At 38.6% G+C, this 27,548-nt stretch overlaps 1 protein-coding gene across 1 annotated transcript in view; it reads right to left on the reverse strand.

The window, feature by feature from the left end:
* Fstl5 (follistatin like 5) overlaps positions 1–27,548 on the reverse strand; it is a 716,962-nt gene that overhangs the window by 103,886 nt on the left and 585,528 nt on the right. The window contains exons 10-11 of the mRNA XM_033759984.1: positions 18,214–18,375; positions 14,681–14,815 (exon numbers count right to left, since the gene is read on the reverse strand). Of these exons, the coding sequence (XP_033615875.1) occupies positions 14,681–14,815; positions 18,214–18,375 (297 nt within the window). The remainder of the gene's footprint in view (positions 1–14,680; positions 14,816–18,213; positions 18,376–27,548) is intronic.

Consider the following 27,548-nt stretch of genomic DNA (forward strand, 5'->3'; position numbering starts at 1 on the left):
CAGTGAAGAGAACAGAATATTTAATTTATTGAAAGATATTTTCAAAATGAGCAGTGGCTGTTAAACCATTTGATAGTTTAAGTTGCTGATAGGAAAAATTATGTTTTAAATTCTCAATAATCACAGTATGTAATATTCCTACAAAATGTGAGATGGTTCTCTGGTCAGGAAGAGATCTTAGGAATATGCTTTCCCCACCACACAGTCCCTGTTTTAAAGTAGTATGTGTATTCACTATTTGAATCCAGACAAAACAAAAATACATCTAAATATATCTTGTGTGATTCAGTGTACCGACTTATTCCAGAAAACAGCTATATTAAACTCCATATACAGACTAAATCCGTAGAGATTTATAATATTAAGACCAAATAAAAGTACCAATTGACATTCTCAAGAAAATATCCATCATTTTCACAATTCAAAGAAACACAAATCTGCATATTTGCAAAGCACAGCAATGTAAGTTAAAAAAACAAAAGGTTCTAATGGGATACTTCACTGTACTAATTACTCCGCAGTATGGTGCTGTGCCTGCACCTTTTAAAACAATCTGAGCCCGGTGTATTGAGCCAAGCTGAAATGGTGGCCAGGAATGCTTTCTTGAGGCTAAGGTAACACAGGTGGGTTTATCTCTAGCTGTATCTGTTTAAAATGCAATTCATTCTAAGGTCAAGCATGTTTGGTGACTTTTCAGTTTTCCTGCCTTCTCAATGCCTGCTCACAATGCATACATTGGGCGCTTCCCTCAGCAGGCTGTGCTGGCTTGGAGCGAATATGCAAAGCAGATACTTTTGCCATCAAGAGGATCCAGCCTGGAGCCTCAGGCAGAGTCTGGCCATGTTGCTCATTAACTCACTGGTGTGACACTCACCACAGAACACAGGTAAACCACCCATGAAGTTACACACTTGAAAGACACAGAGCCTTTATCTGCCAATTATATATATTATGGTGATACAATTGAAGGACAGATCTCATTTTCAGGGACAAGCTACAGCTCTAGAAGGAAATATGGCCATGGAAACAAATAGGCACAAGTATGTAAGAAGGGCAGAGGAGACAGACACAAACTTTGTAAGTTCAGAGAGCATGGGATGGTGGTCCCCTAGGAGGTGGGGTTTGTGCAGTGAAAGGACAACTTCACTGTGTGCTGAAACTCAGACAAGCTCGCGGGTGCCCAGCTCACCAGAGGCGGAGCAAGGTAGGGAGCTGGGAGGATTTTCCACATAAGAACATAGGTGTTTGAGGTGTACCACTGAGAAGCAGCGCAATTATTTGGAGAGCTTCAATTAAATTTGGAAACTAAAACAGACAAAGGCAACTGAAGACAAGTTTGTCCATGAGATAGTCAAGTAAGCTTACAATGCAAAAAGAATTACATTTTCCTCTGAAGCCTCAGGAAAGGCTGATTCATGATTAAACATAATTTTTCGGATTTACAGTGACAGGTGACAAAACATCCATCAGACACTGTAGTCAGAGCTACAATGCACAGATTAAAGTGAATTTATGTAAGGATAACATTTAAACTGCAGGCCTTATTGACTGCTGCCCCTTTGGATATAAGAAAATGACTTAATTTCAGTAGGTACATGAAAAAGGGCAACCTTCAAAGGAAATGTAGGTTCAATTTCAGTGTATTTGAAAAATATGTGGTTAGTGTTAAGATAGCTGAAATTTCTGTGATGTACATATGGAGAAAGGAATGAGATGCGGGCATGGAGATCATGTGCTGAATTCCAAGTCACTGGAAGTGACCCGTCCTCTGTGAGCGCTGACAAGGACTCCTCCTGGGACTGCAGGGTCCAGCCTCCCACTGCCAACAGCAGACAACTCCACAGAGCCCAGCTTACAGCAGGGGAGGCAATCAGAGGCTGGTCAGGAAGCTTCGATCTTGTTTCCATAATGCAGTGAGATGGGACGATCAGATTGTTTTGGGAGTTAAAAGGATTCAAGAAATTGTGTTAGGAAATGGAGTTCAGAGAGAACAGAAACTGTAGAAACGTGAAGCAGAAGGTACTCTGTGCATAACTAGGATCATGGCAACTTGTCCCAGTGTAGGGCAGGGCTCAGGAAGAGCTCAAAGAGAACAGTCTGTGCAAGAGAGGAGTTTCTGACCATTGCTGTTAGTGAGTTTAGGTTTCTGTAAACAATTTTGAGAATCACAGTTCTTTCTCACCAGATTGGAAGGGAAAATGAAAGCAAGAAAAAATTATGTGGTCCATTTTTTCTTGCTGTAGCAGAATACAACAGAGTGACTGAAAAGGAAAGATTTATTTCTCATACTTCTGGAGTCTGGGACGTTCACCATCAGGAAGGGCACCAGGCAAGGACCTTCCTGCTGTGTCATGCAGGTAATGGGTCAAAGCCAACCACTCCTGGTGGCCTTCTCTCCCTCCACCATAAGCCCGCTGCAGACAGCAGGGCTAACGCACCTGACACACCATGTTCTGGGAGACCCTGGCCCAGAGGATGCACCAGGCCAGGGCCGGATTTCCAGTCCCATCTGCTGCAGCTTTCCAAGGCAGCAAGACAGTAAGGTGGGTGCCAGTAAGGCAAGAAGATTCCAGCCACGTGGGTCAGCAGCAGGGCGGGCGCTGGACAGGACAGGAGTGTGTATGGAGAAGGGGAAAACACGCGGTGGACTTGGGCACTTCCTGGTCACTGGAGTCCTTCTGTGAAGCGCTTCCCATGTGGATGAGCTCCTTTCTTTAAAACACGCCACAGCACTGTGCTATACAAAATGATCAAGGCCACCCCGGCTGGCCACTGTGCTGCTTTCCACATAGGACAGTCACAGTCAGCCCATGCCAAAGCCACACACACTGGCCCAGGTCCATGGGGTTTGCTAGGGTCGTTCAGGGCAGAGCAGACCTCACTGTCTGAAGCCAGAAACGAGAGCGTGATTCACCTTAGAGCTGACTGGACACAGAATCGCTGCCCACGCCCTTGGCCCTGCTGTCCCCTTCCTTTGAAACATAAATATCACACAAGCAGGGCCCAGGCACCTCGCCCCTGCCTGTCCTCCGCCCTCGTCCCTTCTGCACTCCTAGGGCAGCGCGGCTCTTCTCCCAGCATCAACACTGAGGACACTGCGCTCCGCAGCCCACAGAACAAGGGAGATGGAGGACAGGCGGCCTCCGGTACTGGCCAGCAGGTGAGAGGCCTGCAGCCCAGCCTGAGGTGGCCCACAGGAGCGCTGTTCTTGCTGCTCATCATAACTCGGAACAAAGGATTTTGAAAGTGCGATACAAAAACACTTCCAAATAAAGTATCTTTCCCACCTAATCTGACCAGAAGGCACAAGAAAGGAAAATTAACAGATTTTAACAGAACTATAACTCTTATGTTCTTGAAGTGTTCAAACTTGAGGAAAAAATGTGTAAATGTGAGATACAAAAAATGGAATTAAGCTCTCCTGGTGAGCAGTAATAAGAATATCTGAGGTAAAGTAAAGAACCAAATAGTTGCTAAACCACAAGGAGGTAAACAGTTCCTAAATATCTTTAACTTTCAAGTACTCTGGAATAGAAATACAAATATAAAACACCTCAGTTGTTACCCTTACTTGGGTAGGCCTATGTCTAGATTGCAGTGTCGATTTAAACAGTTTTATCCATTTTAATGTATTAAAAATTAAAGCTAATAACCCTTGATTGAGAACAGTGACAACCGTGGCATTTAGGAGAAACAGTGACTGAGGCCTCCTATTGGGAGATGCTGCCAAGTGTCAGAGCTCCGGCTTCACCAAAATTTTCCATTCCTATAAATGCCTGCGATTGAGCCAACTTCTATCATAGCTGAATCTAAAAAGCAAAATATGCGGAGGATGTGCTCAAAATTCAAGGTGGTAATCAAATAATCTGAAGTCAAGTGATGTTCTAAAAGCAACAGATAAGCAGAGCATCCATTTCTTTCAAGTGTCACACAGAATGCTCTCAGGTCAGGCTGTGAGGCCAGCTGTCCTCCCTGCGAGCACTCTGCTGAACACACGTGCATGTGTGCCTGCCTGTGTGTGCGTGTGCCTGCATGTGCATGTGTGTATGTATGTAATTTGAACTGTATGCCAGAATGGAGAAATGTGTGCTCATAGAGCCACAAAACCTGAAAGGTTCCAGAGTAGGTTGTCTTATGTATTTTCATAATAGATAGTTTCCAGTGTCAGTTTTATTCCAATTTAACACCATAATTAATAACCATAAGCAGCCTAAGGCATAATTTTAGCTCTTGGTTAATTTAATAAGTATTTGTTTTAAGAAAAGCAATTTTTGAATGCACATATTTTCTTTTTAGAAGTTCAAGTGGGCTGATCGACCAACACCATCTTTCGGGAAATTCTATTATGTCCAAGATGTTTCCAAAGATGAATAAAAGAAAATAATTCCATCTCATTTGAAGGCTCGCATTGGTCCCAGCAGCGTGGGTAGTGATTCTTCCAGTGCATGTCCACCTCTGGATTAAACAGTGAATGTACAAGCCTATTAGTTCTGTTGTATAAACTGTGCTGGCAAGTGGAGCTTACTCAGTCCCAGTAAAAAGAAGTTCTAAATGCCCACTCTGTTAAAAATAAAATTTAAAAAATACACATTTTGATATTGCCTAGAACAACACTAAAAAATCAGTCTGAAGAAAGTAGCTTTGCCTTTGCAGACATGTAGCACACGTCTTTCCTAGTTTGGCTTTTCTGCTAACGCAGTTTGAGGTCTCCTGTAGAAGAACCCATTTGCCTGCCTCTGCGGACTCCAGGTGGATAATCCTGCGGTCCAGTGATGCTGGGTCACAGATAACTCAGTGCACCCTGCGGCTCAGGGCTCCTCCCTCACATCGGGGTGCAGCTGCCTCCCCTCAGGAGGGACAGCCCAGCCCTGCAGCTTGCTTGGAGTTCTTGTGTCTGTGACCCTAACACCTTGGGATCATTTGTCTATGTCAGAAATTGTCGTGTTCAACTACATATTGCACTGCTCTCCCCCTGCACTGACCTGTTTTGAGCCTTTCTGAGTGCGCAGTGTAACGCTGAGTTAGTCGGTGTGGGACTAACTGACACACTGACAACAAGTTGTTTCCTCTTAAGACGTGAAAGCACAGAGGAGGAAAATTAATGCTCCGTGTAGACAAGTCTCTGATAATGAAAATTCTCATTCATCCTCTAAATTTGTGAACATCTTCCATCGAATGGTCATTTAATGAATAGTTACACTTGGAGTAATACCACAGTAAAATTTACATAGTTTGTAAGGTAATGAGCTTCATGCTCATATAAATTATATAAATCAAATAAATTGCAGCCATTATAAGGAGTATAAATTAAGTGATTTTTGTAATAGAAGTACAGAAGGAATTAAAAGGACATTTTTAAAAACTTAAAATTATATTGAAATATTCAGAAGATGGTATGTTCTTCTTAAATAATTTGTGAACATAATGTAATTCATTGTTTCTGTAATGTGTGTGATTTCTATCTCCCAAGTAATATTCAAAATCAAGTCTAAAAGGCAAAGCCAAGATGATTTTCAAAGATGAAAAAAGAATATTAATGCTCGTAATCTATGACAATACCTGTTTTTCGAAACCTCAAGTCTTTTACTATGCAGCTTTCTGTTATTCTAGGGAATGTAAAATAATATATTTTCCTGTAGTTTCAAGACACATTTACTTAATAACTAATGATGACAAATATCTTTGTATAATATATATTAGTTGTCTTTGTCTCTGAAATAGGTGTGTGTGTGTGTGTGTGTGTGTGTGTGTGTTCACCTGAATAGTCAGAGAACTTTCACTTATTTTATTTAGGTTTTCATTTTGCTCAAATTCTAACCAGAAGCTAAATACAATTGTAAACCGGTAAGCACTAGACTTAGTCCAAAGGAGTAGGGTCACTCAGATTGACTCCAATAAGAGGGTGCAACCCTTAAGCAAAAATTTTCTTCATTTAAAAGAAAGCAGTGGTGCTGCCGCCTGCCTCACAAGCACAAGATCCCATTTTTCGATCCCTGGCACCAACCAACCAACCAACCAACCAACCAACAAACAAAAATACATAAAAGAAAGGAACAGCTGGGAATGTAGCTCAGTGGCACTGTGTCTGTAGGGCAAGTACAAGGTCCTGAGTTCAATCCCCAGTACCGCCAAAAAAATTTAAAAATTAAAAATAAAATAAAGGAACAAAAGAAAAACTATACAGTAGTCTCTTCGTATGTTCACTGCAAAAACGAGTTCTGCTTTTAGAACTTTGACATTGGCTATTTTTACAATTTAACTTTTTTTCCTATATCAAAACTCTCAGCTTTTTCTTTAGGATGGTATAGAAACCAGAATTTTTCACTGCAATTATAGCTTTTTAAAACTACAGGCAAGTTTGATTTGGGGCTGTTTGTCTCCCTTTCTCCCTGACCCCTCCATCTTTACTTTCTGCCTTGCTTTCCCAATGATATCTCATGGTCAGTTATTTGTGTTAACAATATCCTAAGGGCAATTTTCTGTGACCAGAAGTCCTGGCCAGAGCGGTAGTGTACACTTGTAGTCCTAGCCATTCAGGAGTCTGAGAGGACAACTAGACAACACTGTGAGACCCTGGCTCCAACACCAGCAACACGTTATGCTTTACCTTAATAAAGCTGTTTTCTGTGCTGTTTTATTCTGCTTAATGAAAGATAACACTAAAATTACATTCTGATATATGAGTATATTCATAATTAGTACTCTGATGATTGCACTAAATACACAATATATACATAAAGAATCTTCAATATGTTTTAATAACAAAATTAGAAAATACATTTTTCCTTTTAATATAAGCTTAGTCTTCTAAATCCAAATTAATTATATTTAGAAACATGGTTTAACTTTTTATTAGAACATGTTTGAGATGAAAAAATAAATATTTTATTATTAATAATTTAGTCTGGATAACAAATTCATGACTGCATGAATATTTCCAAAAATTCATCATTCCTTATTTTAGGGTTGGATTTAAGCACATGTATTAGACAAGAAAATAGATCAATTTAAGGGAAAGTTTGTTCTAGTTTGCATACAATTTTACTGCATGAGATGGGAAACATCTTTTAAGATATTTTACACTTAATGTTTCTTATGTGGCACAAATACAAAAATGCCCATGTCCTTGGAAAGCAAGGCGGCAGAATAACAATCAAACCACCTGACTCATCTCTTGGGCATATTCCTCTGTTAGCAGCCCTTGTCACAAGTCAGATTTCCAGGAAATAGAGGTCAACAGGATACACAGCTGTATAATAATCTCAGTCCTTTGTGCACAGCTGATAAAAATGTGTGGCATAGCTTAGGGTCCACACAACTTCTGGACCCCACTTACTTCAGCCTCTCACTCCAGGGCGAGGGCACTTCAAAGACACCTTGGCTTTATTAACTTTTCACATATTTGTGCTACCACCTGACTGAATTTCGTTATAGGGGACTCTAAGAAAATTATAAAGTGATGGCCAGTCTGTTTTTAAAATTAGACACAGAAGCTTAATAAAATGCCTCCAGCATTAGGGAATATCAAAGGGAGTTCTAACATTTTCTGCACACTACTAACAAAATAATAAAATATTAGTATGTGATATATTTTAAAATTTTATAGAGATTTTCATTTCTAACCAGTAAAAGCTTATTATATTCTATAATGCTTATTAGAAAAGATTAGATAACATTAAAATTAAAAACCTAAACATTATCTGAAATAGCTTTTAGACATAGCCACTATGAAAATCTGAGTACACAATATATTCCAGAATTATTGATTATTTAATCCAATGGTGAAAATGTATTATATGTACTTTTTTCTGTACAATAAATACTGTATGTATCTTTAAATATTAACAAATATAAACCTCTTACATTAATTTTACTAATGAAAATGTGTATATTCCATGCACAGCTCTACCTACTTATTCAAATCATTCTTTTGTGAATGATATATAGTTCCATTATCATATACAAGTATTGATCTCATTAATGTCTTGATTTGACTTTTTGTTGTTTTTAATTTCATATAGAGATTTTGTAATCAGTGCTGTCACTATATATAAAAATTTTTAGTCTGCATACAAAACATAAACACATAACATAAATAAAATGCCATCCTTACTTGCCAGAAAATAAATTAGTCAAATTGGCACTTATTATATGAGATGAGGTAGTATAGTGCACTGAAGATATATAATTCCTCACAGAGGAAATTTGGATAATAAATCAAAATAATAAAGCTTTTAGTATTATTTTGTTGTCCAGGCAACAGAGCCACTCTATTGCTGTGACTGCTATAAACCTGTCAATTTAGTGACTTTTAGAATACACAGCATCTGACAAGGTGCTATAATGTAACAAAGCACTGCAAAAGGGCAAGAATGGCAGCACGATGGGAAGAGATCTAATTAATGACAATAAAAAGGATATCTCTAAAAATACAGCCTTCAGATGAGAAATCACGAGACAGATATTTTTAGCATGTTCCAAGTCAACAAATGAATAGATCCACAAGAAGTTACTTCATAGATGTGACAATGTCATTGGCCAATTAAGAAGCATAAATATTAGAATTTATGATGAGTAATAAAAAGCTCATAAAATAAATGCTTATCAAGCATGGTTAGCCTTGACATGAGTCTGATTATCTTAAGTGCATTTTATTTTATAAGAAGCTTGTTACTACTACATTAATATAGGTGACAAGTATTAAATAATTTTTGTATTTTCAAAAAGAAATATGAATTGTTCACTGACTTAAAATATAATTAATATAGCAACTCTATTGAATAATATCCAGTAAATATTAAATAGACATTAGCCTTTGCAAGTTATTGGTTTCACTTTACTGAATATACTTGTTTTAGTAGTACTGTTTGTCTGCAGCTCTGAGATCATAACTGTCAAGGTTAAAGCCCCACCCTGGCTGTGATGTCTGTACTTCATCCTTGATGAGAGGTGTTTCCTACTTCTCTTTATTATAACTAATTTACACTTATCGAGTATAAGTTGAACAATTACTGCAGCCCCATGACTTGCCATACCAATGTCAACAATTGAGGGTACAGATAATTATTAACTGGTGACTGCTTTACCTATTATATTATCTTCACAGTGTCTTTGGCTATTAAAAAAATCTGCACTCAATGATCTCAGTAGATATATACAACTCCTCTTCTGAAGTAAGAATCATCTGCTTTCTTTTAAAATAGGAAGCAAATGAGGACTAGAGAGGATAATTAATTGGTTTGTTTGGCTAGAACCTGTTCTCTTTTCAGCATTTTCAGTGTCATATGTAAATTGCCTGCATATGCGAAAAGATCATGTTTTAATCTATCTTGAGACTTCTGTAATACTAAAATGGGCAAATACATAATTCACAAATCTTTAGAAATTTTGGCTACAAATGGCTTCAGTTATCATATTTCTAAATCTCTGATGTAAATTTTCAGTAATCACTAACTTATCTGAGCATCGTGTTCATATAATCCACTTATTGAAGGAGTTTTGTAGAATTTAATCCATTTAAAATATTAACCCTTGGAAAGGAAAATTTCCCTTGGAAAAGGAAATGATTGCCGCACCATGCCAAGGAGGGGCGAGCAGGACGAAGAGGGCGCGAGTTCCTGCACTGGAAAGCACGACGCTCCCAAAACAGCAGCCGACTGGAGATGGATCAGAGAGAAGAGCTCAAAATCACACATGGAGCATTCCTGGAAAGGCTGTTACAGAGTTAATATTCCGGATCACGGGGGAAAACATTCACTAAGTGGACTGGGCACCCACTTAAATAAAATAATTTCTGCGTCTCAAAAATAAAAAACCTCCTTTTAAGGAATCTTGAAATTAAATTTTCATAAGCAATTATGAAAAAATGAGGCTTAGATTTTTAACAATATAGCCGCCTGTCATTAATTTATTGAAGTTAATTCTAAAATAAAGATTGTGATAGGCTAACATCTCCAACTAAAATACTATTGTGACCATGATAACATAGAAGACCTATATGCCCTCATAATGTATTTACTATAATATGCATCATATAATACCTGTTATAGTATGTGTAGATATTATACACAGTATGTATACATATATTGTAATTGTCAGACGATTGTTGTGACACATCTAGGAAACACAGTTCTGAATTGATCATATTCCTGTCTACAGTCCTGGCCAGAGATGACATAATTGGTGCTCAGAATATAATGCAGCCGGAGCCCAACAGCTTTCCATGACAGCCTCGGTTTATATCACTTTTCATTTGCCTTCATTTTGAAGATGAAGCATTATCATCTAAGAATTGATTCCCCAGATAAAGGAAATATGTCAAGGGACTACACCGTGTCCCTGTGTTTTTAAGTAAGCAACGCTTTATCTAGCGCACGTTATTTCCTTTCTTCTTGTGCCCTGTCTAGGCACCGTCCCCCGCTTCCTCGTGACCGCCTTCCTCCTGCACTCTGCAAGAGTCCTCCGTAGACACAACTCCACTAAACCCTACTTATCAAAGTCTAGCCTACAATGATCGTATTGGATGTAATTTTGATGCACTTTCTGATAGTTCCCTTTGTCACGCGAGGAAACTTCCAGTGAGGTTTGTAGACAGAGTGCGGTACTGCAGCTCCAGTTTGACCCTCCTGAGGTTAGGGGGGAAGTGAAACTCAAGCTTCTCACTCACATTGTGCTTGGCATGAGTCTTCCTCTCAACTGCGTGATTCGGCGAGAAATGTAGTACAAGAAACAGCTGTGAGCACACCTCGGTCGCTGCTCTATTATGTAGGAAATAGCCAGATCAGTGCTGCGAAGCTGAGGTAGCCAGAGTGCGAACTGTGTTATTTACTGCAAAACGAGTAAATCTGCCCATTACTGCACTGTAAACATGAGATTTAATACGTCTCCGTATCTTTCAAAAAGCAAACAGAAGAAAGTACATTGCAGAAGAATTTTCAAAATATGACTATAAATTGAGTACATTTAAAATGGAACTGAAGCGTAGCTTTTGCTCTGATTCCTCTGTAGCCAAGTGAATTCTGGCAAGAGAATCTGGCCTTTATAGTCATGTAGAGGTACGAGATCCCAATAATGAATGCAACTGTACTGCACACCTAAAATGTACCAATAAATTAAATAAAAATAAAATAAAATAAAATCATGAAAATAAAAAAGATAACATATGTATGTTCCAAATAGTTGAATGGATTTCTTTTTGTTTATTTATTTATTCACTGGAGATTGAACTCAGGATCTTGTGCTGAGTTATATCCCCATCCCATTTTATTTTTTATTTCTGAGACAATAGTTTTCATTAAGTTGCTAAGTTACCCGGCTGGGCTAGAATTTGTGCCCTTCCTGCCTCAGCCTCTCAGACTGCTGAGTTTACAGGTGCGCATGATCATGCCCAATTGAGTCAATCATTTAAAAGTGTGATGAGAAATAATATTTCATACTTGTATATGTAGTATAGATGTCCTACACACTAACATGTATCTATAATCGTGTCTATTTGCATCTGTTTTTATACCTATATTCATCTTTCGGTTTGAAAACTCTGACTTCTAGCAATTACTAAGCTTTCTGGTTTTTTTTATATTTTAAAGAAAGTTTGCCAAACTTTCTACCATTTTTATAAAATAAAGCTGGAACAACATACTATTTTCATAAAATAAAGCTGAGTTAGAAAAGAGCTATTATGTTTAGTCCTCTGACAAAGCTGTGTATAAACCAAAAACAGAAATTCTTAGTGTTTCAGTGTTGATTCTGTCTTAGCGACAGGGAAATTAAAGCTCAAAGCCACTATGTGATGGCCCCAAGTCACAGAGCTGTTAGGCTATTACAACCCTTGTCTTTCTGCAAAATTCATACTTGACTCTTGCAAGTCATTTTCTGGATGTGTACTGTACCTCCAGTGTCAAGTCTGTATTCTCCTGCACCTATTATTCTTAGTTTATTAATTTAATATTATCTTGATTTCCATTATGTACATTACTTTCTGAAATCGGTCACCTTAATCTCAGTGACATATGTGAAATGTTTTAATTACTAGTCAGTGACATGTAGATCACACAGTGAGCAAACCTGAAGGTGTTCACTAAAGCAGAAGTAAAGTTTGTCAACCCCTTCCAGAGTTGTGCTTGCATGTCTAGGCAGGGTGGAACGTGGACAGGGGTTCGGGATGCTGCAGACCCAGGGACTGCTCTTCAGACTGCAGCTCCACTCCCATCCTAGGGAAGGGTGCACAGTGCCACATGCAAGGATCTCCATAAGTAGGTCATTTCCAGCCTAGAAAAGGCGTCCCCCAATCCTCCACTTGTCTCTTCCTTAGAAGGTCATCCAGAAATTCGTATGAATATGGATGGCAAGGTCTTCAGTGGTATAGCTCATGAAAATATTATGTGAGCAGAAAAATATGTTATGTGAGGTTTTGACAGTGTGGTCCTAGCAGGCACTCTCAAAACATTATTTAAAATGCATTATTCTGATTTTTAAGAGTTTAAAAGAATAACATCAATTAAAATAAAAACACGATTTTCAGAATTTTGTATTTAATCAAACACATTTTATATGTAAATATATAAATAAAATTTTATTAAACCTTCCTTTAAAATTTTACTAGAATTTTCATGCAGCAAAGTTGTATAGCTCACTGATAAAATTAATTATGGTTAGATATTTTTACTGTTAGTAGACTATATATAGAACAATATATGTGAAATATTAAAAAATCTGAATAAAAGTGAAATTAAAGTGTTTCACAAATATTGTCATAAAGGACAAAACTGAAGTTTTCAATTATTTATTTCCTAAAATTAATCTTTAACAGAAGAAAAAATTGCATTTGTAGAAATATGAGGCATGATTAACAAATACAATGAATGCTTATCCGTTTTAAAAATTATTGCAGCAAAAGTACACTGGGATTAATCTCTCTCAAAATATTCTCCCTCACTTCAAATGCATTTATTATTTTTTCCACTTCCTAGAGCAGTTCCAGAAGTCCTCTTTCCTGGGTGTCCTCACCAGTTTTGCCTCAATGTCCTCAATTTATTCAAAATTTGACTTTTCACGGGGCCGAATGGGAAGGCCCCCATTGTCACAGTGACAAGTCCCCCGGGAGCAGGTGGGAGAGGACGTGCTGCAGCGTATTTATGACCCTGCTTTCTGGTGTTTGGCACCCGGAGTCAGCCAACATAGTTTTCGTCACAACACACTCAAGAAAGACACATCGAGAACCACTTCAGAAGGTGTCCAGAATGGTGCGTTGATGTGTGTTCAAAGAAAGGGTGAATAATTTTAGGGAGATTAATGGCAGTGGTTGTTTTAGGACTATTTTGAAACTGAAACATCTTATATTTTTATCACACTTCATACAAAAGAGAAATAAAAATTTATCTTGGACCTTATTAAATCAGATTTTTTTTATCCTAACACTTCTTTTACACATTTATATTGATCCTTCTAACCAGACAAAATATAGGTATATTGATAGCTGGGACTTGGGTAAAGTTCTTCTCAATAAGCCATTCTACCTACATGCTTGTTGGTTTAAGAAGGAATAATACTTCTGGGGCAGCAACGGTTTAACCAAGTTCAAAATCCTAGTGCAGAGAAATGGTGCCAAAAGGTCAGACACCGTTAAACCACAGTAATCCAGGTAACTGGATTCAACTGTGAAGTAAATTAAACCAAATCAAAGTGCAGAGCAGAAGGCATGGAAGAATCAAGCCAAGGACCTAGTTCCTGACCAGCAGCCCGGGGGCCACAGTGTGGAGGGCGCGGAGAGCAGTCCCTGTGCTTGCCTACAGGGTGCACTGGTGAACCCTACCACAGAACGGAGGAAGTGAAGATGAGAAACTACAACTGAAAGCAGGCCCGTCAGCACGCCAGCCTCCACACCAAGTTCCGGAGCTGTAGGGCACAGCAGGTGCATAACGAAGCACAATGCCCTTCGCATCTCAGAGCGGCCAAGGCAGTGAGTCTGGATGCACCATCGAAACAAAGGACAGAGTTTAAAGTGAGAGAAGCTGCCTGGACTGCTCACAAGGCATGGGAGAACCAAAGCATCATTTCGTACTTCCTCAGCAGGTACCAGTATTATCAATAAGTGTTTTTTAAAAGTTACAGACACTGCACATTTTTCTTACAACTTCAGGAGAAAATCAAACTGTTCAGGTGCACCAAGGACAGCCACAGCGTGGGTCAATGAATGCTGCGAGAATCAGGAAGCTGGGTACCTGTGGCAGGGAGGGGCCACACTGCAGCTCCTGGCAATGCAGTGGACAAAGAAGAAAGACGTGACTGTATTCAATGTACACAACAAAGTGCAGAACATTTGACGGCCTCAAATTTCCTGAATATTATTTGGAACAAAGGATTGCAAAGGATTAAAATTCTTCCATGAGCAAATGGAAAGCAGGACCTGAAACATATTATATACACTTAGAAAGGAAATGCAAGTATGCCAAGGCGGTAGTGAAAATTTGACAAACTTTTTAAAAATCTTCACATTTACTTTCAGTTTTACAAGATTCCCATCTTCCCTACACCTGAAAATTGGCTGTTTTAATGTGCATTTAACTGTGCATTGTGCAGTTTCCCGGTGCTTGGCTCTTCGAAAGGGTGTAAGAGACAACAGTAATCTAAAAAGCTATGAAGTTGAATACAGGTATGAGTGTGTGTTGTGTTTAATACATACGGGTTTTCCTAGCAGAATCTTCCACAAACAGAGAAGAGATGTCTTCATCCACGCCGGCTTCGTTCCGTGCGATACAGGTGTACGCGCCCGTGTCCTCATAGCGCACATTGCTTATGTGGACCTCACTGCCATTTGCTGCAAACAGAAGGCAAAGGCAACTGGTAAATGACAGTGTCAGTCTTGGTAGAGTGCCTTCCGGTCACACAGTTGAACGGCTCTCTCAGTGCGTCCTAATTAGACTGCTCTCCCTCCGCCTACACTCTGGAGGCGTGCCGCATGAGCCTGCGGCATTCAAGCGTTCTGTCAACACTGACTTCATCCCATTACCGAGCGCTCAGAGCCCGGAACACAGGCACACACCACAGTGTTTCCGCTGCCATTCTGTTTATCACATTACCTGGAAGTGTTACTTGTGGATAACTAGATGTTAAATGTTCACTTATATTCAGACCCACTTTTCCCAAGTTTTGACAGAAATTTAAACAGTTAAGTGTTGCTCACTTGTCCAGGAGACCACAATAAATGAAGTGAGCTCCATCATGCAAATGTTAAGCAAGGGCATTACTGAGTCACACTACGTATCTGTGAGTATTAGGGAAAGAGGACAGAGAGCTGAGGACCCTCGTTTGTCTGTAATTCTCAGTCTTGCCAGAAACGAAACGAAACGAACCTAAACTATTCAACCTGACTCAACTCCGCGACACTTTGGACTCTGACACACTGACGTAACTTCAAAGGCCACAGGAGTGAGAGATCACAATCTCACATCGGCGTGAGATAGATTTTGCAGGTAAAGCTCTGTGCTTTCTGTGGCCGCACGCTCAACTTGCCTTGCTGCCCTCCCTTCGTGGGACGTGCCTGTGCGTGTCTTGTGTGTGCGTGCTCCACACACAGGATCCTCCCGACCGCAGATCACCAGGCGCAAGTGAGTGGATCGCAGTGTTCGAGGCCGGCCGAGTGCGCCCAACACCGCTGGGACGCTGAGTGTGGAGAGGCAGCAGAGAACAGAAGGGAAGCGGCTGAGAGCGATCGATCGCTAGGCCCCGCTCAGGCCTGTCAGTGGAGGAGAGGCAGGGGACGTCTGGAGGGAGCGAGCTTCCGAACCACCTGAACTTTGTCTCAACGTACAAACGCTCACTGTGCACCGCTCAGTCGCCGTCTTCTTAGACTCATTACTCCAAAACAGTGACTGGCAAGTCTTGGTTTTTGTTTTACTACAAAATGCCAGAGATGAACACTAGGTTTGGTAGGCTGCACCGTCACTTCGGCAGTGCCCCAACAGCATCGAAACAGCCATACAGCGTATTTTTAATAAGCGTGGAAACAAATTACAACACCTAGGAAACCCAGCCCTTTATTTAAAAAAATTTTTTCTACTGTCTAGATTTTATCATTGAGCATGAATTTACAGATCCCAGCTTTAAAAGATAGAAAATGAAGTTTATCAACGTCTTGTTTTGCATGGAATATGGTTTCCACCAAAGATCACACCCTTTATTTCTAGATCCACACACTTCACGTGAGTTCCCTATAATTTTACTGAAATTCCAAATCAAGGTACTACTCCTTCAAATGCTGCCTTTCGATGCGTGTACATCCTCTGCGCCTGGTGGGCACCGTCTTTCCTCCTCCTCACAGTCTCGTGCCCCAGGATGTCCTGGCCCCTCGCTGGAGCTGCGTCCCCCTCTTGGGCACCGAGCCGACATTCCAGCCCCGCCCCGCCAGGAGAGCCATCTCGCAGTGTCCACACCCGTTGCAAGACCGCGGTATACGCAGGTTTACAAAATGTCACGACTGGTTCTGTAACCACAGGGCAGTCGGTGCTACTGGGTGTTCACCCGACCTGACCTTGACAGTCAGACACTATTTTCTCATATCCTAATCCATTGTCAATTCCAGTCTTTACTCTGTGTGCCATTTCCCTCTGGAGAATCAACAACCTCACTCTGAACAGGGGATTTTTCTTGGAAAGCATGAAACAAAATAAATGATCAGAAAATAACCCCCAGTGCCTCACGTTTCCAGCTTCACTGTTCTTTACTTCTGTTTGTTTGTTTGTTTGTTTGTTTCAAGGCAAATCTCTCCTCCTTTTCAACATTTTCTAGGACTCTTTCTGCATCTTTCACCTCTATTTTCTTTCTACTTGTACTTCCTTTTGTTGGGTAAATTATCCACAAGGAACCTTCCTGTTAGTCCTAACCCTTCAAACCAGCAGCCACTGGCTGTTGACTTTTTCATCGTTTCCTTAACATGTTTCTCATCTCCTTTTTTATTTCTAATACCACCAAAGACTCACTTCTGCTGAAGTACTTTTTAAAACTTCCATCAGGAAATGTTAATTGTCTTCTTTGTCTTTTGCTACATGCCAATCATTGTTGAACTCTTCCCTCCGTTGAAACTTTTATCTTCTCTCCCTGTAGCTATCTCTTGGTGTCTTGGGCATTTGCTGATTTTTTGTTTCCTTGCACTATTTCCTTTCATGTGCTTGTTAAGAAAACAATTTGCACTGTTTGGGGGCTTTATTTCCCTTCATTCATATATTATCCCATATATGGCCATATTTTTTTCCATGAGTGCCTAGAAGTGGATCTCACACACAACGCTAAAGAGATATTTGAGTCATGAATGAATAGTTACTACGCCTTAAAAGGGAAAGATCAAGAATATTTCAGACTCAGCACTATCGACAGGCAAAAATAGTAAGTAGGAACAATTTTGAAGAAGTTTTATATCTAAATGGCTCACTATTTAAGTAGAATAATATAGGAATCTATGCTCAGAAAAATATATAAATTAATACCAATTTGAACAGGAGGAATGTGAAGACATAAAATAAAAAATATAATGCCCGGTAACAAATAGCTTAATGAGATGAATGTGTGCTCTAACAATTGAAATCAGATTTATAAATTTTTTAATGATAGCATGATCAGCTTTTGCCCTATCTTAATTATTTAGACATAAAAATTATATTTTTTCTTTTCTACCTATTTGTAATTGCTATAATGTTTATAATGGGTTAACCATAAATCCATGTCAGAATATTTATATATAGAATTAAATAAATACATTTCTTTAAAAGAAAGCAAATGTTAAACATTTAGTAACTTCTTAATCTCTTCATTTGCAAATATGCTGAAAATATTCATTGAAATTTCTACATTATTAAAGCCTCTTAAAATACTTACTTTAACATTCAAAACCTAACTTCAAAAGTTTCTTTCTGTCCAATTACTCTGTTCAGAACATTGACTATAATTCACAAGTACTTTAAACACATATAATTTGACATTTTACTTACAAGCAAAATAATGGCATAATGAATCATTATGACAGGACTATTATTTAGAGCATTAAAGTATTAAAGGACTCTTTCAAATATGTCTTAGATATGACCTTTTTTGTATGTATGACATTCTTTTGCCACTCAGACTCATTTTCCCCTTTATCCCAAATAATGTAAAATGTGTTATAAATTTCAGCATAAAAATTCTTCATGATAATTTAAGAGAAAAAATGCAAAAGAAACCCACCTTGCAGTGTGAGCTGCTTGGACAACTGCGGTGTAATGTCCACCCCATTCTTCAGCCAGCTGAGTTCTGGGTCTGGGATACCCTCGGCATGGCACCTGAGGCTGGCAGTCACTCCGGGTTCCCTCGCCTGGCTCTCGGGGTACACACGGATGACCGGCGGCACTGCAAGGGGGGCAGAAGGATGAGATTAGGGTTAGGGTCAGGGTGAGCCCTAGCTAAGAGCCTATTTATCTGATCCAACAGATAAATAAATAAATCCATAGAGAAAGGAAAGCCTTTCCAAACCATAACATAATTAGAAATTAAGACAGTGATATCATTTAAAACAGGCATCCCAAAATTAAAATACTTAGGAATAAATTTTATTCAAAAATGCAAGACTTTTGTATTAAATTCTGCACAATATTCTGAAAGGTTTTAAAAAACTTAATCTTGTGTTTCTGAACAGAAATATTAACTGCTGAGACACATAGAATAGTTGGTGAGATGGTAGCATTTCTGACTGACTCAAGAGATATGATGTCCTCTTTAAAAAACTCTAAATCCGAGCTCCCGGCCTGCGCGGGAGCTCCCGGCCTGCGCGACAACAGACCCAGGAAGGACCCAAGGACCCCACAGGGGGTTTTTTTCAGCTGCCTGCCTGCCTGTCTGCGATCACCCGGCGGCGTGCGCGCGAGCTCCCGGCCTGCGCGGGAGCTCCCGGCCTGCGTGACAACAGACCCAGGAAGGACCCAAGGACTCCAGAGGGGGTTTTTTTCAGCTGCCTGCCTACCTGCCTGTCTGCGATCACCCGGCGGCGTGCGCGTGAGCTCCCGGCCTGCGCGACAACAGACCCAGGAAGGAAGGTAGCCGCGCGGGCGCCCTTGAAACACCCACACGACCCCCCCCCCCGTTCTCAAAACTCCTGATCGGGCCAGTCCTTAGACCAACTCTGCAGAGGCATAGGTTCCCATGAAGGGTAGTTTTCTGAGCTCCGAACTTTGATCATCTTTAAAGAAAGGGCAGGGGAAACCTGTAATAGAACGGAGTGGAGTTCAACCCTGAGGGTAAGGAAACTAAAGTTAGGCTTTGTAGATTGTGTTCAGTCTCAGTCGTGAGGAACAGCCATTGGCTAGCTATAACCAGGGGATTGGGTTCCGCATATGACTGTGCATGTGGTATAATATGAGATCAGAGATAGCCTGAAAGAGGACCTTCAAATTCTTTTTCTTTCCCTCTCTCTTGTCTCTTTTTTCCTCTTTCCACCCTAAAATTTCTTTCTTTTTTCTGTCCTGTCTCTCCAACTCAGTCTCTTGCTCCACCATAGTGTCCCTCATCTCCCTTTTTATTCCAGTTCCTGAAGAACTCAGACTTCTTTTTTTATTTTTTGTTTTTAGGACGGGTTTCTCTTTATGTTCTTTTCTCCAGTCATTTTACCTCACTCATGGCTCTGTACCTTCAAGGGAAGGCAAGCGCCTGTTACTGTTAAGGGGATATATTCCTGTCCTTATTCCTGCACTCTCTCTATCCCCCCTGAACTTAATAGCTTTGTAAAGATAGTAAGGTAATTCTACAACCTCTGGATTCACTTCAAACCTGCTCTAATTCTTTCACTTATCTAATCCTCTTGTTCTAAGTCGAACCCCCCATCCTAAATGGTAAAGATGCCATATTGAAAAGAATATTCACTGCAAACATACTATGAGCTGCTTCTTGAAATTAATCTAATTCACATGAGTTAAAGGTGATACATTAATGACTACCATAAGTGGTCAGTTGGCAAGCTGTGCCTGATCCTATTGGGCTGCTGAATGTATCAATTGGGACAAAGAGTGGTGATTGATTTAAAGAGTTGTTTTCTCTGATATTATGAAAACGAGAATGTCTATGAGTCATTAGAAACTCAAAAGCTAAAACGCAACTATATTAGGAAGATTTAAGTAATACCCAGAAATTAAAGAAGGACAACCCAACAATAAAAATAAAAATGAGAAAACACTTAAGCAAGACACAAAAACAAATATCCAGTTCACCAATAGCAAATAGTAGGACAAATGAGGATGAAAAGTCTGATAGTGAACCAACAGGACTCCCTGGACCCATAGCACAGGAGGTAACAAAATTGATCAATCAGGCTCTAGAAAAATTCAAATCAGAAATAATTTCCCAGCTAGCCAGAGAGATGATGAGCAAAATAGAAGTCATGATTCGAGACTCTAGAGCAGAAACTGAGAAAAAAATAGATGAGCTCAAGACTGTGATAGAAGCCATGAAGACTCAGCATAAGAAAGACATGGAAACAATGAATGCCCAACAGAGGAAAGAAATGGAATCCATAAAACAGATTCAAACAGATATCCAGGAGATTAAAAACTCTATTGAAAGTGTACGAAACAGAATAAAAGATTGCGAAGATAGAATTTCAGATATAGAAGATAGGATAGCAGTCAGTGACCGTGAAAAAAGAGGTCTATTAAAAACAGTAAGGGATCATGAGAAATCAATCCAACAACTCCTAGACGATACAAAGAAAAATAACATAAGACTGATAGGAATTCATGAAAAAACAGGAGAAAACACAAATGATATAAAAAAGCTCTTCACAGAATTAATGACAGAAAACTTCCCAAACAGAAGGGAAGAATTAGACATACAGATAAGTGAGGCATATAGAACCCCAACTAGCCACGATCAAAAAAAATCTACACCTAGACATATAATAATCAAGATTCCAGAAATCCAACAGAAAAACAAAATACTACAAGCAGTAAGAGAAAAGAAACAAATCACATGCAAAGGGAAGCCCATTAGAATCACAGCAGACTTTTCAACACAAACCCTTAGGTCAAGGAGAGCCTGGAGTGAGGTATTCCAAGTCCTAAAAGAAAAGAATCTCCAACCTAGACTTTTGTATCCTGCAAAACTCTCTTTCAAAATAGATGGGGAAATAAAATACTTCCACGACAAAGAGCACCTGAGAAATTTCATGAACACCAAACCAGCACTGCAAGGAATTCTAAACAATATCCTAGAAAAGGACAACGAAATTCACAATAACATGAGGCCCAACAGACCAAATCAAATAGGCAAGGCAAGAAACTAAAAGGAGATGGGAGAAAAAGTAAAAAGAGTCAACAAATGGACAAAAACATGACAAGAATAAGTCAAAATATATCAGTTGTAACCATCAATGTTAATGGCCTCAATTCACCAATCAAGAGAAACAGATTGGCAGAATGGATTAAGAAGCAAAATCCAACAATATGTTGTATACAAGAAACACACCTAGTGCAAAAGGAAGTCCATAGACTGAAAGTGAAAGGATGGAAAACAATTCTCCATGCGTCAGGAGTCCAGAAAAAAGCAGGGGTAGCAATCTTATTCTCAGATAAAGTAAATTTCAAACCAAAACTCATTAAGAGAGACAAAGAAGGACACTACATCCTTGTAAAGGGAACAATTCAAGAGGAAGAGCTGACAATCATAAACATATATGCACCAAATATAAATGCCCCCAACTATATAAAACAAATATTAAGTAACATGAAAAACCAAATAAGCACTAATACAATTGTAGTGGGGGATTTAAATACCCCACTATCACAAATTGACAGATCTACTAGGCAGAAAATCAACAATGAAATAATAGAACTGAACCAAGCTTTGGAACACATGGACTTAATAGATGTTTATAGAGTATTCCACCCCCAAAAACCAGAATATACATTCTTTTCGGCTGCACATGGATCATTCTCCAAAATAGACCACATACTGGCTCACAAAACAGGTCTAAATAAATGCAAAAAAATTGAAGTCATCCCCTGTTTATTATCAGATCATAGTGCAATCAAACTAGACATCAATAGCACAAGAAACTATAGAAACTTCACAAGCACATGGAAACTGAACAACACTCTCCTAAACAATCAATGGATTACAGAGGAAATTAAAGAAGAAATTAGACAGTTTTTACAAATAAATGAGAATGCCAATACAACATACAGGAATCTTTGGGACACAATGAAAGCAGTTCTACGTGGAAAATTCATAACATTGAATGCCCACACTAGGAAAACAGAGCGGGCTCAAATAAACAACTTAACGATGAAACTTAGACTCCTAGAAAAACAAGAGCAAGAAAAACCCAAAGCTCGAACAAGAGAGGAAATTATAAAGATCCGAGCAGAAATCAATGCAATTGAAATTAAGAAAACGATACAAAAAATAAATGAAACAAAGAGCTGGTTTTTTGAAAGAATAAATAAAATTGACAAACCCTTAGCTAATCTTATCAAAAAAAGGAAAGAAAAGGCTCAGATCCATGCAATTAGGAATGAAAAAGGCGAAGTCACAACAGATCCGAAAGAAATCCAGAGGATCATGAACACCTACTTTGAGAACCTGTACTCTAATAAAATGGAAAACACAGAAGAAATGGACAGATTTCTAGATACTTATGAATTACCAAAGTTGAACGAAGAAGATAAAAACATTTTAAACACCCCAATCACAATCAGTGAAATTGAAAATGTAATTAAAAACTTACCAACAAAGAAAAGCCCAGGCCCTGATGGATTCACTGCTGAATTTTACAAGACATTTAGAGAAGAACTACTACCATTACTCTTCAAACTTTTCAATGAAATTGAAAGAGAAGCTATACTTCCAAATTCATTCCTGGAAGCAAGTATCACTCTGATTCCCAAACCAGAGAAAGATACAACCAAAAAGGAGAACTACAGACCAATCTCCTTAATGAATATAGATGCAAAAATCCTTAATAAGATACTAGCAAACAGAATACAGAGGATTATTAAGAAGATCATCCATCATGACCAAGTCGGATTTATTCCAGAGATGCAAGGGTGGTTCAACATACGAAAGTCAGTGAATGTAATACATTATATTAACAAAGTCAAGGACAAAAACCATATGATCCTCTCAATAGATGCAGAAAAAGCATTTGATAAAATTCAACACCCATTCATGATAAAAACCCTGCAAAAAATTGGAATAGATGGTCTATACCTCAATTTAATAAAGGCTATTTATGAAAAACCATCAGCCAACATCATATTGAATGGCCAAAAACTGAAAACCTTCATGTTAAAATCAGGAACAAGACAAGGATGCCCACTATCGCCACTTCTCTTCAATATAGTTCTGGAAACATTAGCCACAGCAATTAGACAAGAGAAAGAAATTAAAGCAATAAAGATAGGAAAGGAAGAAGTTAAACTATCATTATTTGCTGATGATATGATACTCTACATTGAAGATCCAAAAAACTCCACCAAAAAACTTCTAGACTTAATTGACAGATTCAGTAAAGTATCTGGATACAAGGTGAATACCCAAAAATCAATAGCCTTTCTATACACAAATAACAGACAGACAGAAAGAGAAATAAGGGAAAAAATTCCTTTTACAATAGCATCCAAAAAAATGAAGTATCTAGGAATCAATCTAACAAAAGAAACAAAAGATCTCTACACTGAAAACTACAGCACTCTGAAAAAAGAAATCGAAGAGGATATAAAAAAATGGAAAGATATCCCCTGCTCCTGGGTAGGAAGAATCAACATAGTGAAAATGGCCATACTACCGAAACTGCTATATACATTCAATGCAATGCCAATTGAAATTCCAACACTATATTTCACAGAACTAGAAAAAAGAATCCAAAAATTCATTTGGAACCACAAGAGACCTAGAATAGCAAAAGCCATTATAGGCAACAGTCACATGGCACCAGGTGTAACAATTCCCAATTTGAAACTATACTACAAAGCCACTGTGATAAAATCAGCATGGTACTGGCAAAGAAATAGGCCTGAGGATCAATGGAACAGACTGGAAGACACAAAAACAAATGCAGATGTACTCAGCTACCTCATCTTCGACAAAGGAGCTCACCATCCTCAGTGGAGGAAAGATAGCCTCTTTAATAAATGGTGTTGGAAAAACTGGATATCAACCTGTCACAGATTAAAATTAGACCCTTATCTTTCGCCATGCACTAAATTAAAATCCAAATGGATTAAAGATCTAAATATTAAAACAGAAACATTAAACTTGCTGGAAAGTAAGTTAGGCAGAACTCTGGAAGACATTGGTATAGGAAAAGACTTTATGAACAAATCCTCAGTAGCACGGGAACTAGCAGAAAGAATCAACAACTGGGATCTCATCTTACTAAAAAGCTTCTGTACTTCAAAAGAAACCATTAGCAGAACTAAGAGACAATCTACAATGTGGGAAAAAATTTTTACCAGCTGTACCTCAGACAAAGGACTATTATCAAGGATATATAAAGAACTCAAAACAATCAGTCCCCCCAAATATAAAGACCCGATCCAAAAATGGGCATCCGAAATGAACAGACATTTCTCATACAAAGAAGTGAAAGCAGCAAGAAAATATATGAAAAAATGTTCCACATCACTGGTCATTCGAGAGATGCAGATGAAAACAACACTGAGATTCCACCTCACCCCACAAAGAATGGCTGCTATCAAGAAATCACACAATAACAAATGTTGGCGGGGTTGTGGGGAGAAAGGAACCCTCCTCCATTGTTGGTGGGAGTGCAGACTAGTGCAACCACTATGGAAATCAATATGGAGATACCTCAAAGAGCTTGGACTGGAGGTTCCATTTGACCCAGCCATCCCTCTGTTGGGTATCTTTCCAAGAGAACTAAAAGAATCATATCACAGAGAAGTATGTGCACCCATGTTTATAGCGGCACAGTTTGTAATAGCTAAATCTTGGAAACAACCTATTTGCCCATCCGTTGGAAACTGGATAAAGAAGTTGTGGTTTTTCTATAAAATGGAATATTACTCAGCCATAAAGAGCGAGAGAATAGATTCATTCATAGGAAAATGGATACATATTGAAGATATACTCCTAAGTGAAATAAATAAGTCCCACATGTGTAAATACCAAATAGTTTCCCTGGTGTGAATATTCTGCAACAATGCATAAGATTCTAATAAGATTACTGACATTTAGAAATGGGAGGAAAGGAGCTAAATGTGTAGGGAAGGTGTGATACGTAGGGGAAGAACAAAAAGGGAAAAGAAAAAAATGTGAGAGAATGAAAAGATGAAAATAAAGTGTTTGTAGATGGGGAGGGGAGGAGGGGGTGAAGGGAGGGCAGAGGTAAGGGGAAAAAAATGAGAATCAAGACTTGCCATGTAAAGGTACATGATCCCAACAATGAATGTAACTGTACTGTATCCCTAAATGTACCAATAAACTCAATAAAAAAAAAATAAAAAAACTCTAAATCCATTTCCTTGCTAAGTAGAAGGGCTCATTTTCAGAACCATACAGAGTCATGAGGAACCCCAAAAGCCAAAATAATTGGGAAAAAAGATAAAAAACTATAGGATTCATACATCTCAATTTGAAAATTTATAACAAATATATAATATAAAATAATGTGATACAAATATAAATAAATATATATATATAGAATATAGATCTGAGAGTGCAGAAATATACATTTGTAGTCAATTGATTTTTCATGAGAATGACAAGAAATAGATTTTTGTTCAAGAAAAATCTTAGAAAACTGCAGACCATAACCGGAAAATAAACTTGAATATGGACTTTACGTCATATATAAAGTTTAATCCAAAACCAAGTGAAGACCTACACATAGGAGCTAAACAATATAAGTTTTTTTAAAGAATAGGAGCAAATCACTCTGACATTTGATTTGACAATGATTTTGTAATATGACCCCAAAATCACAAGTAACAACAACATGTTTTCTTCTTCCAAATTAAAAATGTTGGTGCCTAAAACAATGCTCAATAAAAATAAATCATCTTAAAAATTAAAACGATTTACAAATTATATCAGATAGGCAAGCAACCACTATCCAGAATGTATAAAGACATTTTTATAATTTAACAACAGAAAAGTTACTGTTATATTATGGGCAGAAGACTTGAATAAACATTTCTTCTAAGAAATGAAAATCGCCAATAAGAACACAAAGAGGTATAAAAAAGATAATGCAGATAAAACCACAATATGATACCATTTCATGCCTACTGACATGTAATAAAAAACAAAAACAGTGAACTGGGCGAAGACAGAAATGGAGAAATGTATTCGATGCACAAGAGGTTTTGGGGTAGTGAAGAGAATCTTGTGAGATTAGAAAGTAGCCACACAACACTGTGTGGGCACTGTATCATGAGTCTTCAAATGGCTAAGTAGTACGCGAATTTTACCTCAGTGAAAAAGACAAAGAGCCGAGAAAAGGTTGTAGATTAAAAGAGATGGAAGAGTCCTGACAACTAAATGCAGTGAGTAAACCTACACTGGATCCTGATCCAGAGAAAATTGGCAGAATCTGCATGGGAACTGGGTATTAAACAATGATATCCTATTTTGTTACATATCCTGGCTTGATAATTAGATTTTGATTAAGTAATAATCAAATTCTGTTTTATGACAATTTTCCTTAAACTCGCGCACTAAATTATCTAGTGATTAAAAGCAAAAATCTTAAATTTATTCCCAACTACACATCAAAAGCATTGACATTCACAGTGATGTGACCTAAGCACGATACAGCTTCATGACTGCACCGGATGTGAAGACATCCTCCTGCAGAGCGGAACATTTCCAAACCGAAGACAGAGTCGGTGACTCGGAGCAGGATATGCACCACTGCAGAACCTCCTGCCTCCAGCAGTGGACAGCGATGCACACAGATGCACGTCCCGAGGTCCCTAATTCAATTCAAAATCCTAAAGCGTTGACAAAATAATTTTTGAAGGTTACATAATCTAAGAATGTACGCATGCAATGAAAACGGAGTAAGAAGTGTGAAAGCAGGAGTGTTAAAGGCTGTGGAAGCCAAGCTAGGAGTTCCTAGCAATTCTTTGAGTGACAACATAGACCTAATTTAAAGGTGGAAGCATTGTTGTGCTGTGCATTTTGGCCCGTGTGTGCGATTAATAAATGTAATTTTAGACATAAATAGAGTTGTGAATTTTGAGAGGGTTTTTTTGTTATTAGCCACTAATTCATTTAGACTGCATTTTTATAATTGCGGCCCTGGTCTTCCACGGAATCACATGAACTGGTTTATCTCCTCTGCCTCCATGCAATCCCCGATATAGGCAGGTGTGTCTGGCCCACCCACCCTTCCTCCCTTCCTCCCTCTTTCCTGCTACCTCTCTCTGCTTCTCTCTGCCTTTCTCTCTCTCAATTATAATATACACATAATAGTGAAATTGTAGAACATTGAAGGCAAAGAGAATAATCTAAAGTGGCAGCCCAGAAAAAAAGAAAGAAATACAAATACAAGTAACTGACAGCAATATATA

The sequence above is a fragment of the Fukomys damarensis genome, unplaced genomic scaffold (genome assembly GCF_012274545.1).
Source record: "Fukomys damarensis isolate Sample0158 unplaced genomic scaffold, DMR_v1.0_HiC HiC_scaffold_38, whole genome shotgun sequence".
Lineage (NCBI taxonomy): Eukaryota > Metazoa > Chordata > Mammalia > Rodentia > Bathyergidae > Fukomys > Fukomys damarensis.